Below are 11694 nucleotides of genomic sequence, written 5' to 3'. Positions count from 1 at the left end.
TCGGAGTTCACAAGTATCTGATAACGAATCTGTGACTAATTGCTTTTCCTATGGTTCCTTCCGTAAACCTATCCTTTTCCGATCTATGGTAAATACACAAACCCGCATGCACCTTCAAATGCTACCTGAGATTCGAAACTATCAAGTCCCTCAAGCCAGTAAACGCCACATTCGTCACACCAATTTTCCTTCCGCACCATCAAACTCACATAAAGTCCTCCTCCTCCGTCTCTTCGGCGTCCCTCTGTCTCGACCCACTTCCGCTTCCACTTCCGCTTCCGATTCCCGACCCACTCGGCGACACAAAAGGCGGCTGACCAATCGCCAACCTCGCCGCCTCATCCGCCAGCGTCAAGATATCCTTGAACAGATCCTCCGGTCTACCGCCATGGTTCCTGACAGCCTGCATCATCGGATGGTTCAGATGTCCACCGACACCGGGAACACCGGTGGCGGCGCTGTGCAGCGGCGGAAGCGCGTTCATGTACGCCTTGGTGAAACGCTCGTAGTCCGAAGGGGAGACGGAAATGAGAGGGGAGGCGAGGGAGGGAAGGGTGAGTGCGGAAGGAGGAGTTGGTGGAGGAGGGGCAGGGCCGTGGACGCGAGCCGGGGGTTGGTGGGTGTGGGTGTTGTTGTTCTTGTTGTTGTTGCTGGCGCTAGGAGCTGCTTGTGATGAAAGATGGTCGTGGTCGTGGGTGCTGCTGGAGGTGCTGGTGTTGGAATTGGTGGTGATCCCGCTCTCGTTGCTAGCTGCGCTGGACGGGCGGGGGGGATATTGTTGATGGGCCGCCGACGGGTGGTGTTGTTGCTGCTGCTGCGCAGATGAGGAGGGGGAGGAGCCGGGCGGAGCATTGTTGGACTTAACGCGGACCTTCACCTCGCCGGCGATACCGTCGACGCGAAGAGGGACAGGCTGAGTGAGTCCGCTGGCGTCGGGTGCGGACTGGAGGTTGGGTGGTGGCGAGACGGCTACTAGGTCGTGCAAGACCTTGTTGGCCTCTGCAGAGCCGTCCATGAGCCACTTAAGGCAAATCTGCACGCGTTCGCGCGCGAACCTGTTATGATCGTCGTAAACGCAGCAGTTCAGCAAGCTGATGATGCCATTGTGCTGGAGGATTTGCTTCTGAACCACGGGGTTGCCGGGGCCACTGCGTCCCGCTTCTGGCTGCAGGAGTCCAGCAATGATGTGGAGGATTTGGCCCTTGATGCCAGCCCAGGGGAACTTGTGAGCATGTTCCTGAATAGGGGGAGGAGGGGGTGGCGGGGGCGGATCGGCGCTGTCGTAGTCATGGGACTCCCGGTCATCGTCGTGAGGCGGAGGGGGGCGCCGGTGAGCAGAGCGGTCAGGGAGGTCAACCATGGGCTTCTTCGGCACGGCAGACTCAAGGCTCTTGAGGAGGACAAGAAGATCGAACACGGCCTCCCATTGAATAAGACACGTCCTCCACTCGATGGGCTCATTCACCGTCATCAGCAGGTCAAGGAACTGCTGAAGACCGTCCTTGGCCCTTTCCATATCCCAGCTGTCGACAGGAAAGTCGACAGGATCGCACGTCTCATTGCGGATTTGCGCCTGGAGGTGCATGAGAGCGGTACACTCGGGTACTATGCGAGTGCGGAACTGGATGTAAAGAAACTGCAGGAGCTTGATATCCCGCAGATGTCCCTTGGAACCGGGCTGTATCGGGTCCTGAAGACGTGTCCGGAACATGTTGTTCACCAGACGAAGCAGAACAGTCTGGGCGGGCGAGATAATGTCTTTGGGAATACGCAACGACTGCCACGCAAATGGGATCAAAGCACTGTGGTGGATGGCTTCGACAATTTGAGTGGTAAGCTGGAAAATGAGAGACTGCTCACTCTTTTCCCACACGGCAATGAACACCAAGATCTCACGCAACAGACTCCTGCCGCACTCGAGAGACAGGAACATTCTGCATCTCGTCTTCTGCAAGTTCTCACCAGCCCGACTGAGTGAGATGCCTGCACTATCGAGAATGCAGGATTTCACAATCATGTGAAGTGCCTCGATTTGCTTGGGATCAAGAATGTTGGGAACTTCGGTGAGCAAGCCGCTCATGGGGCCTTCACCATACGACTCGTCATCGTCAGCATCCTCGTCCTCGATCATGTCGTCATTGTAGTCCGGGAGGTTGTAGTGGCGATCATCCCGAATTTCTCCCTCGGGGCCCTGATGCTCCGGTAACTGGACATCCTCAGCGGAATGAACTGAGCCCTCCTGGTCCTCGTTACGAAACGAATGAGGATACCGGTTTAGCGAGCTAAGCTTGCAACCCTCAATAAGCTGGTGAGCCTTTTCGACCGAAGGCATCGAAATGATCCATTCGTCGTAGTTGGGATCCCGCACCTTGAGCCACCAGGTGTCGACTTCCCTTGACACGCGGCCGTAAAGCCTGTCTTGTTCAAACTTGTCTTGTTCGTCCTCCTTCCACTGTGGCGTGATCTTGGTCTCTTCGCCGATATCGTCGGCTCGCGGACGAACATGGGGCATCCAGTTCCACGACAAGACGGAATTTTCGGGTAGACTTCCAGGAGGGGATCCGCGAGAGCCCAAGTTCCGTTGGTAATCAATCAGTAATTGCCGAGCCTTGTCGCACATCCTAGAGTTGCGCTCGATCCAGTTGTGGACCTCCATCTTGGCGACATCGGGGCGGAAGTCGGCGAACTGGGCACCAGCATCCTGCTGTTCCTCGCCAGACTCGTCGTCGAACAAAACAGCACACCAAAATGACATCTTGTTCCTGTCGTTCTTGGCGATCCAGTTGTGGGCTTGCTGCAGACAAGTAATGAGGAGTTTCTTATACAGCTCGGTAATCTCGCTGAGCTTGTGGCGAGCAGTCTCCTCCAAGATATCGCCATCGTAGGCCTTGCTAGTGACGTTGACACAGAGGGTGATGGTCTGGTAGAGCATCTTGTCAAACTGGGCCGCAGCGCACAGATCCTGGGGAATCTCTGGTTCGGGGACAACCAGCAGGTTCCTTGCAATGTGCATCAACTTGATCAACAATTGCAGGTCCTCTTTAAGTGACGTGTAGTTTTTGGTAATGAGAGCGGTGCTCTCCTGGGGGGTGATGCCCTTTTCGGGGTCATTGAGGCTCTGCAGAGGACCAATCGACCGCGTTGTCAAACTAGGAAGCGCGGCGGCGAAGGACTTTGTGAGCCACACCCATACTTCCACACTTCTTGACAGCGTTTCTCTGTGATACCAGTTAGTGTCATGAGCTTTGGAGGAGACATGGATTTCCTTACCGGACTTCTTTCAAGTTGTGTGTCTTTTCCAAAGTCCTGGAAATGAACTTGGTCACGTAGGACATGGTACGAGGACCGATAGCAGGATCCATTTTAAGCCACCCCTCAAAGCAGCTCATGGCCGAGGCAAAGCAGAGCTCCTCGACCGTGAGAGCAGGGCGATGGTCGGCTGGCGCAGCGCCCTCGGGAGCGGCAGGCGTCGCCATGATGATGTGCGGGCGACGAGCTTACACTCTGTCTTTCTTTCAACTATACTTTTGTGGCTGAAAAAACTGTATTGGATAATGGCGTTGTTGGGGCTACGAGCGCCTGGATGACCAGGGTTCTTTCGAATAGTGAGCGACCAAGATGTTGATATATTGGGCCGACACCGTATTGATGTTGAAAGAAAACGTCAGTATATTCGCAGCAACAGAACAGCCAAATACACCAAAGCCCAAAGAGTGACGTTGCAAGATGGAAAAAAAGGCCCAAGCACAACTCGCTCGGTGCTCAGAAGTGAATTCAAGTGAATTTGAAAGAAGCTCTTGAAGTTCAGAGGAAAGAGCACTGGTCATTGGCCAGCGGCAGGCAAAGTGGTTCGCAAATGGATTTTCAAAAGTGGAGAGGCATCTTCGAACTGACAAACCGCAGCGCCAAGACTTTCTGCTTGCATAAGACATTTGACCCCTGGCACATCGATTGCCTCAACTCAAGGCCCCCCCGCATATCCATCCCTGCCGTCCCTGGACCAATTCCTTATCTTATCGCCATCATCGAGGGGTCGGGTACCTATCATCCGAAGGAAAAAAAAAAAACTGGAATAGGTGATACGGCAGCCGGGACGACGAAGCGATTATAGCGTTAAAAGCGACCAGGGAGGTGGTAGGGTAATGCGGGGATCTTATTGCGTCTTCTTAGTGTAGTGTACATATCTTCTCTCTGTTTTGTCTTTGTCTGCGTTTCTTTCCATCGTTTCTTTCTATAGTATTTAGTATAGGACCAATCGCCAAAATGGAGAACCTTCCCACCACTTACGATGGTAAGTCCAAGTCATTGCCATCTTCCTGTTCCCTCCATGGATTGATTACCATAAATTATGGTTGCTCTCAGCGCCAATTGCCTTGTGTTACCACGCGCTCAGGGAGGAACAACCAGGTTGAACACCAGCTAAAAATACTGTCCTTCCAGGTCCCGTCCACATCGCCGTCATCGGCGGTACCGGCCTCTCCAAGCTCGAGGGCTACGTCCCCGTTGCCGCCCTTAACCCCACCACTCCCTGGGGCTCTCCCTCCTCTCCCCTCATGATCTTCGAGCACAATGGACACGCCGTCGCCTTCCTCGCTCGTCACGGTCTCTACCACCAGCTGGCTCCCCACGAGGTTCCCGCGCGCGCCAACATCGCCGCCCTGCGCTCCATCGGCGTGCGCACCATCATCGCCTTCAGTGCCGTCGGCTCTTTGAGAGAAGAGATCAAGCCCATGGATTTCGTCATCCCCGACCAGATCATCGACCGGACCAAGGGCATCCGCCCCTTCACCTTCTACGAGGGCGGCGTGGTAGGCCACGTTGGCTTCGCCGATCCTTTCGACGCCGGCTTGGCGCAGGTTGTCGAGAAGTGCGCGTCTGCGATGAAGGGTGACGGTGTCGTGCTGCACAACAAGGGAACCATCATCTGCATGGAGGGACCCGCGTTCAGCACCCGCGCCGAGAGCCACATGTATCGCTCGTGGGGCGGTAGCGTCATCAACATGTCCGCGCTCCCCGAGGCCAAGCTTGCCAGAGAGGCCGAGTTGGCCTATCAGATGATTTGCATGGCGACCGATTACGACTGCTGGCGCGACGAGGCGGGCGAGGATGTGGATGTCGCCATGGTCATGAAGTACATGGCTGCCAACGGCGAGAATGCCAAGCACCTCGTGGGTGCGGTGCTGGATGAGCTGCTTAAGCAGGATAACAGCGATTTGGTCCTGGCCAAGAAGTGGCAGGGTAGTGCCCAGGGCGCGGTCAAGTTTATGACCAAGCCCGAGGGCCGTGATCCGGAGGCTATGAAGAGGGTTGAGTTCCTCTTCCCTGGGTTTTGGGAGCAGAACTAAGTGTGTGATGTGGGTTTTGAAGGTGGCAAGGTGGGGGGGGAAAGGCACAAGACTTTCATGAGATATTTGCCATGATAGGGATGGGACATGAATTGGGCTATAGACATGGGAGGGCTTTTCAGGATTGGGAAAAACGCGCGTGGACTTAGCGTTGTGTAATAGATAGCGGCATAGATATCCTTTGGTTGATATATTATAACGAACCTTACGTTCCCACCCATGTGATATCTAGGTACGTTGCGCTTTTCCTCAGTAAGAGCATGAATCTTCAGCATCGCCTACCGGCCATGGGCGAACATCAAACCGTGTTCAAGGCAGTTGTTGATCGAGACTTGCTCACAACCAACAAGACTAGTAACGCAAAGGGGATTCATAATGAAATGCTTTGCAACAATTGCTATGTACCTAATTCTTCTCCATACGCTTTCGACCTTATCCATAAATCGAACATGGAAAACCTCTAAAATGCGCCCGTCCACGACAACCTGCTATCGTGGATATGACTTGCTATTCTCAATGCCTTGTACACAAACGTAGCTCCACACATTCAAATGTATCCTACGAAAAGACAGCCATTTTCCACCCTCCATTCTTTTCAATAATTTCACTCTCACACCCATCCGCCAAACAAACCAAACATCTTACATCAACAGATAAAGCGCCCTAACCGCCTTCTCCGCCACCGCTACGTGCCACGGCCTGACATCCGTCTCCCGATCCACCACACCCCTCGCCCTCGCCAGCGTCCCCAGCCCCCGAAAGTGCGACAACATTTCCCTGAGTAGCTGCTCGTACACCCTCGGATACTGATGCGGCTGCGGAATGTTGATACCCTCGCAGTGGATCACGTTCACCTCCATCGTCACGGGCACGTCCTCCAGTTTTGGGCCGCCCCTCTTGACGAGATAGCCGCTGGCGAGGGCCTGGTTGAGTTCGGTGAGCGATGTCGAGTTGTTGAGGCGGTGGGCGGCAATGACGGCCCAGGTCATGTCTAGTTGGTCGACGAGCGTTGAGTCGGCGTCAGTGTCGGTGGTGGTGGTAGTGGTGGTGGTGGTGTTGTTGTTGTTGTTGCTGTTGTTGTTGTTGTCGGTGGCGGCGTTGGCGCTATTGCTCGAGCCGGTCCCGATCGGGGTTGGTGGACCCAGGCCGCTTTGGTCGGGTGAGAGAACGGAGGCTTGGGGTGTGGAAGCGGGGCTGTTTGACGAAAGAGCAGCTGATGGGATCTGTATTCTTTGCGCTGGCGGGATGAGTTGTAGCGACGGGTTGGTGTCGACTGTTAGAAGCGTTAGGCTAACGTTCGCATAAGTTTCGGATTGTTGCAAGCTAGCCCAGTACTCGATCTCTTGCTGTTCCATAGGGCTGCATTTGGTGACAACGACCCGCCAATGCACCCGTGCGAAGTGAATATGGTCCATGGTGGCCTCCCATATCTGCTGTATGATCTCGGTTATAGACCTGGTGAGCGGCCTGTCTCTCCGACCGAGACAATATGATGTGGTCATCTGCCTCGTTCCTCGATAATCCGTCCAGGCGGCAGTAATCCACCGCTCGTCCACGCTTTGCGCGTAAGCAACGTGCATACATGAGTTCTCCTGGAGCAAATTCGGGGACGGGTTTGTGTTGAGCTTGAAGTCGATCGTTCGCAGAACCTGTGGCTCTAAAACGATGGCGGGCGCTGGCATAGGCCCACCAAAGAGCGTGCAGCGATCGTATGTTTCAAGACACAGCTTCATGTAATCGACGGGAGACATCACCGTCACAGTTGTGTCCGACGCAATGCAGTCAAGCGGAACCAGCTGAAGGACCAGCTCACTCGTGACCGGCTTCCCGATGTCTGCCATACACTGCTTGTAGCGCTCGTAGAGATCGTGGAAGGCGGCGCATGATTCCACGACCGAATTTGGCCTATCATCTGGGTAGACAAAGAAGACAACGTAGTTCTTTTCCGTCATCTGGACACTCTTTAGTGCATTTGCGAGGCAACTCATGGGCCCATTGAACGGCGACACAGCCCATTCATCACGAACAGCTGGTTGTTGGGTCGCGAAGTATGATAGAAGCCCATCCTCGAGATCCGGGACAGTAGGGAGGATATCAAACGTCCCTAACTTCAGGGATTCGTAAACACTGCGTATCCGCTGCAAAAAGGCAGAAGCGCTATCCCGTAAGCCGTCAACGTTAGGGAACAAGCAAACTGATACAATATCCTTGGCGCCTTTTGCCGGACTAAGGCCTAAACTTTCCCAGAAACTGATGGCTGTTGGCAGCATCGAGAAGGGAGTTTCATAGCGGCGGATTTCTATATGGGGTGTTGGTATCGGGTAGATGTTTCGAGTTGACATTTCTGAACCCATCGGCTTAGCTTGAATACGTTGTGGCTGCGCCAGTGCTACCAAAGGCACATCTTGTACATCTGCGTATGGCTTGAGCGAACACTCAATCGCATCGGCTAGTGACCGTGGCAGGGCCTTTCGTAGCCCTTGCATGGAGTACCGCACTGCTTTGGCCAACGTTCTGCGCACATCCTGGGGCTTCCGGCTCAAGATTCTGGGAGCGATCTGTAGCGAACCGGTCGCCACTTGCTCGGTAAGGATTTGAGCAATGGTAATGAAATTCGTATCAGAAAAAGAAACCTGGAGCCGTGCCGGCTCTGGATCTGCAAAATATTTGGCGATAGAAAACTCGGGCACCTCGGGGTGAGATAACCGAACCAAATCAATCGACCCATATGCAGGTGTATCTGCCACAGCACTTTCGAGGTCTTTGAAAGAAGCAGCAGTTGAGAGGACATCGTCGTCCAGACGTCGCCTTGAAATTCCTGACTTGGCGAGAGAGGGTGCGTAGTTGCTCTCGTCGCTCAAGTCGTCTGGATCAGACGCCCAACTAGAGTCATCCGTCTCTGACGCAACTTCGTCGCGGCCTGTCAAGCTACCGCCAATCCCGTGAGCTATCCTCGCTAGAAGAGCCCCAAAGTTACTTGGAGGTTCCTTGGGAGGTTTTTCGACTCTCGTCAATAGAGGATTTTGCAGTTCTAATCGCGTTTTTTGCATTTCTTGCACGGCCGGAATCATGTAATTGAAGGGGCCGTTCTCGGTGTACTTTTTGTTGACCAGGGATAGTGAAGGGTCGAAATCAACCTTGTCGAATTCGCTCTTTCGTCGCTGAGAAAGTGCTGTAGTAGGAGATCGTGGTTTCGGAGGCGACAGAAGTGAGGCCTTGATTCGCTTGTACACAGTCTCTCGGTTAAAGGGGCTGTGCGGTCTTTTGATCCCTATCGTGGAATTACGATTGAAGCTCTCTTGATTTGCTTGTTGTCGACTTCCTTCAGCGAGGGTACTGCGTGCGTGTTTAAGCTCGGGTTTGGTGAATTCTGGAGGCGCTGGCTGCGGAATCGTCTTGTAATCTTCCACTCTGTTGTTAGTCTGGGGAGCTGAGTTAGTTGGTTGACCCGCATCAGCGGACAAATCCGTTGTCGTTCCCAGTCCTGATATTGCACTGAAATTCATCTCGACACCCTCGGTCTGTTCGTTGAGTTGTTCGTCGAAAAAGTTGAAATCAGCATCGGTAAGCTCGTTGCCTTCGAACATGTCTTCCCCGAGATCGCCGAACATATTGTCACCCTCCAATAGATTCCCAGCCTGCTGCTCCCGCTTGTTGTCGCCGCCTTCCCAGCCATTGCCAAAGTTCTCCGTATGGGGGGCGTTGTTCTTCATCACAGTATCTATGCCAGCCATCGCGTTATGCTGGGGCTGGTTTGCAGGACTGGCAGCGAAGCCTGTCTCGGCAGAGGCAGCCATGCCTAATGGTTGAATTCCATCCGGAGGTGTCGGGTACATTGCACTGGAAGCGGCTATGGCCCCACCGTTGCTCGGCCGGCGCAACGCCATAGGCGACGCAGCACTAATCTGGTTGTTCTTTGAATCAGCGTCAGCAATACTGCGAGACACGGCTGCTAGCGCCTCCCTCTCGTCTCTTTCCTTCTTTCGCTTTGCGATCGTCTCTTCTCGCTCAGGAAATCCTTGGCACCATTGCCTCGCGTCATCTACCGGATCTAGCGATTCGGATGCGCTCGCCACCAGTGCCTTGGATGAACGGCTATCAGCGCCAGCATCGATCCTCGGTTTTCTAAAGCAAAGCACCGATGGCCAAGCCGCGATCTGAGGTGGGTTCGTCAAAGGAGGTCTCTTGGCGTCTTGCCTGTGTTCGTATGGTTTTCGCTGCAGGAAGTGAACATTGAACCAGGAGCAGCCATTGATCAGCGAAGGCGATATACCACGCATTTGGAGTACTTTGCAACACGTTGCCTTCCATTGTGAGAGCCTATCGGTTGGATCCGGCTTTAGACGACTGATTTGGGTGTCTGGCGAATGGCCATAGCCGCTATCAAGTCCATACATGTCCCCATCCACTGGGTTCAGCATGAAACCGAATGCTCCAAGAGGAGCAGCAAGCACCACTGGGTTTGATGGGAGCATGTTTGACCGCGCCAGCTCCGCAAAAGATGCCAATCCCTCAAGCAAAGAGACGGAAAGAGAAATGACGAGTGTCCCGGTCGATGTAAGATAGACGCGAAAAGTACCAAGGGCACAGCTTTGCGGCTTCGGGCCTAGGATGAACTCATCCAAGTAGTATGCTTGAGAGGGGAGCAATATCGACCTATGGTCCAGCGGAATGGCTCCTATCGTGTGGCACAACGAAGAGGACAGAGATGCCAGGGTCGCAGTAATGAAGAAGTCGTATTTTTCCTTTAATGGCACATGGGCGAAGCGATCCGAGTCCGAAAGTATGTGCGACGCGCCCTTGTTATCCATAACTGGAGCGCCGGGCATGACACCTGCTGCGGTAGGAAAGGCAGAGGCCTGCGGATTCCGGAATGCAGCGTCAACAACGGAACCGGCAGAGGACGAGCTGTTTGGAGTGTTGAGAGAGTTTGTCCCAAGCTGTCTGCTTCTGAACAAGCTACTGGGTTCAAAGCCGCCTTCTCCAGACAAGCCTAACGAGTAACCGCAGACCTCCATCTTGGCGGTGAGCCCTCGCTCCTCGGGTCCCAACATGGAGCCATCCTTGGTTGTCAAGTAAAAGACCCATATACATCGCCGGGTGGTATCGACGTGGACGAGGTGGCCATCCCGGCGCAAGGCATCCTCGACGACTTGTGGCTGGAAGGTGTAAGAGGCTGTGTTGGCGGCAACGGGTTCGTAAACGCGAAAAGAAATGGCGGAAAGATTATTCTGCAGGAGAGACGCGTGAGTTAGGGGGGGGGAGTGGGAGGCGGTGGTCCGAGGACGGGACAGGCCAGCATACAATTAGCAAGGTATTGGTATCATAGTCGCCAGTGTCCATATCTGAAATAGAGATGCCTTTGGAGGCGGAGTCGCAGAAGTCGTAGTGACCATGCACCGGGCGCGAAGGCGTGTTAGCGGAGTGGGATGAGGGCGCATGTAGGCCGGCGACGGCGGCCTGAGGGACGGTGTGATGGCGTGTTGGGATGAAAGTCTACTGTGGCGACGCTCAGAAGTGGAAGCTGTGGAAGCCGAACTTCAAACAGCATGGATGATGAACTCGGTAGTTGTCTTGAGCTGTACGTCGTTGGGATGCTGGACTCCATGGCAGCAAGGCCCCTGTCCATACAGCGCGAACCGTCGCGGATCACCGACCATGCGCCCACGAGGTCATTTGCGGGTTCGGGACCTGGGAGATGGGACGGAGTGAGGAGCTGTAAGGCGGGAGGGGGATGCGATGGGATGACGGGATGCGATATTACTGTAGGTTAGTGTCGTGGGACTGAAGGATGGTGGACATCGGTTCAGGTAGGTAGGTAGTTGGCGGTCCGGTGGTAGTAACGAATACGGTGACGGCGGGCAGTAATCGTGACTTCACAGCCGCCATCGAGGTGGCCGACTCGAATCAAAAGGAATTCGGTCCAGTAAAGTCCATTGCAGTCAGTTGGGTTCCAGGTCGGCGGGATGCCCTGCCCGCCGATGCGACAGGCGAACAGCCACGCAGGCAGTTAGGTTCGGATCAGCGACGGGGGAGGACCCACACTACCTCTAGAGGTATCCACAGCTGAAAGGACCCTGCTGCCAAGCACAATCCAGGCCTGCCACCTCACCTACCTAGAGGCACCCGGCCTAGGTACTGCAATGACCTGCTGACGGCGACGCCCGCCTACCAGAATTCAAAGGTCCACCACGGGCAGTCCTCCCGTCCCGCTTCCTCTTCAAGCCGCCTTATCGCCCTACTACCTTTCGCTTTATCGCCGGTGGCTCTCCGCCTTCCTTATTTGGCGACCATGGCACTTCTCTGAACTTTTTGCAGATTTTCTGCCGCAAAAAGTTCAGATACGGGT

General features: G+C 54.4%; 3 protein-coding genes across 3 annotated transcripts; 1 reads left to right on the top strand and 2 right to left on the bottom strand.

Annotated features, from left to right (window-relative positions):
- Nucleotide 1: 1 nt before the first annotated feature.
- Nucleotides 2-3809, bottom strand: NCU03964 (hypothetical protein). Its single transcript, XM_952510.3, has 2 exons — nucleotides 3271-3809; nucleotides 2-3218 (listed from the first exon to the last, which is right to left on the bottom strand). Exons 1-2 carry the CDS (start codon nucleotides 3474-3476, stop codon nucleotides 206-208), a joined length of 3219 nt encoding a protein of 1072 aa, XP_957603.1. The 5' UTR covers nucleotides 3477-3809; the 3' UTR covers nucleotides 2-205.
- Nucleotides 3810-4091: 282 nt separating this feature from the next.
- Nucleotides 4092-5564, top strand: nic-7 (nicotinic acid-7). The gene is made up of 2 exons (XM_952509.3): nucleotides 4092-4291; nucleotides 4441-5564. The coding sequence occupies exons 1-2, from the start codon at nucleotides 4264-4266 to the stop codon at nucleotides 5343-5345; spliced, it is 933 nt and encodes a 310-aa protein (XP_957602.1). The 5' UTR covers nucleotides 4092-4263; the 3' UTR covers nucleotides 5346-5564.
- A 150-nt stretch (nucleotides 5565-5714) lies between these two features.
- NCU03962 (hypothetical protein) lies at nucleotides 5715-11237 on the bottom strand. Its single transcript, XM_952508.2, has 2 exons — nucleotides 10650-11237; nucleotides 5715-10576 (listed from the first exon to the last, which is right to left on the bottom strand). The coding sequence occupies exons 1-2, from the start codon at nucleotides 10686-10688 to the stop codon at nucleotides 5987-5989; spliced, it is 4629 nt and encodes a 1542-aa protein (XP_957601.2). The 5' UTR covers nucleotides 10689-11237; the 3' UTR covers nucleotides 5715-5986.
- Between the last annotated feature and the right edge of the window lie 457 nt (nucleotides 11238-11694).

This window comes from Neurospora crassa, linkage group VI (genome assembly GCF_000182925.2).
Source record: "Neurospora crassa OR74A linkage group VI, whole genome shotgun sequence".
In the NCBI taxonomy this organism is placed as follows: Eukaryota; Fungi; Ascomycota; class Sordariomycetes; order Sordariales; family Sordariaceae; genus Neurospora; species Neurospora crassa.
The sequence above is the reverse complement of the archived record's forward strand: the minus strand, read 5'-3'. Positions and strand labels throughout refer to the sequence as shown.

What these genes read in the sequence shown, in the direction of transcription:
- NCU03964 (XM_952510.3), bottom strand. Translation starts at nt 3,476, where the DNA reads ATGGCGACGCCTGCCGCTCCCGAGGGCGCTGCGCCAGCCGACCATCGC. An exon ending in CACAACTTGAAAGAAGTCCG is followed by an intron (nt 3,219 to 3,270) that starts GTAAGGAAATCC and finishes CTGGTATCACAG; the next exon opens with AGAAACGCTGTCAAGAAGTG.
- nic-7 (XM_952509.3), top strand. Translation starts at nt 4,264, where the DNA reads ATGGAGAACCTTCCCACCACTTACGATG. An exon ending in CCTTCCCACCACTTACGATG is followed by an intron (nt 4,292 to 4,440) that starts GTAAGTCCAAGT and finishes CTGTCCTTCCAG; the next exon opens with GTCCCGTCCACATCGCCGTC.
- NCU03962 (XM_952508.2), bottom strand. Translation starts at nt 10,688, where the DNA reads ATGGACACTGGCGACTATGATACCAATACCTTGCTAATT. An exon ending in ATACCAATACCTTGCTAATT is followed by an intron (nt 10,577 to 10,649) that starts GTATGCTGGCCT and finishes TCTCTCCTGCAG; the next exon opens with AATAATCTTTCCGCCATTTC.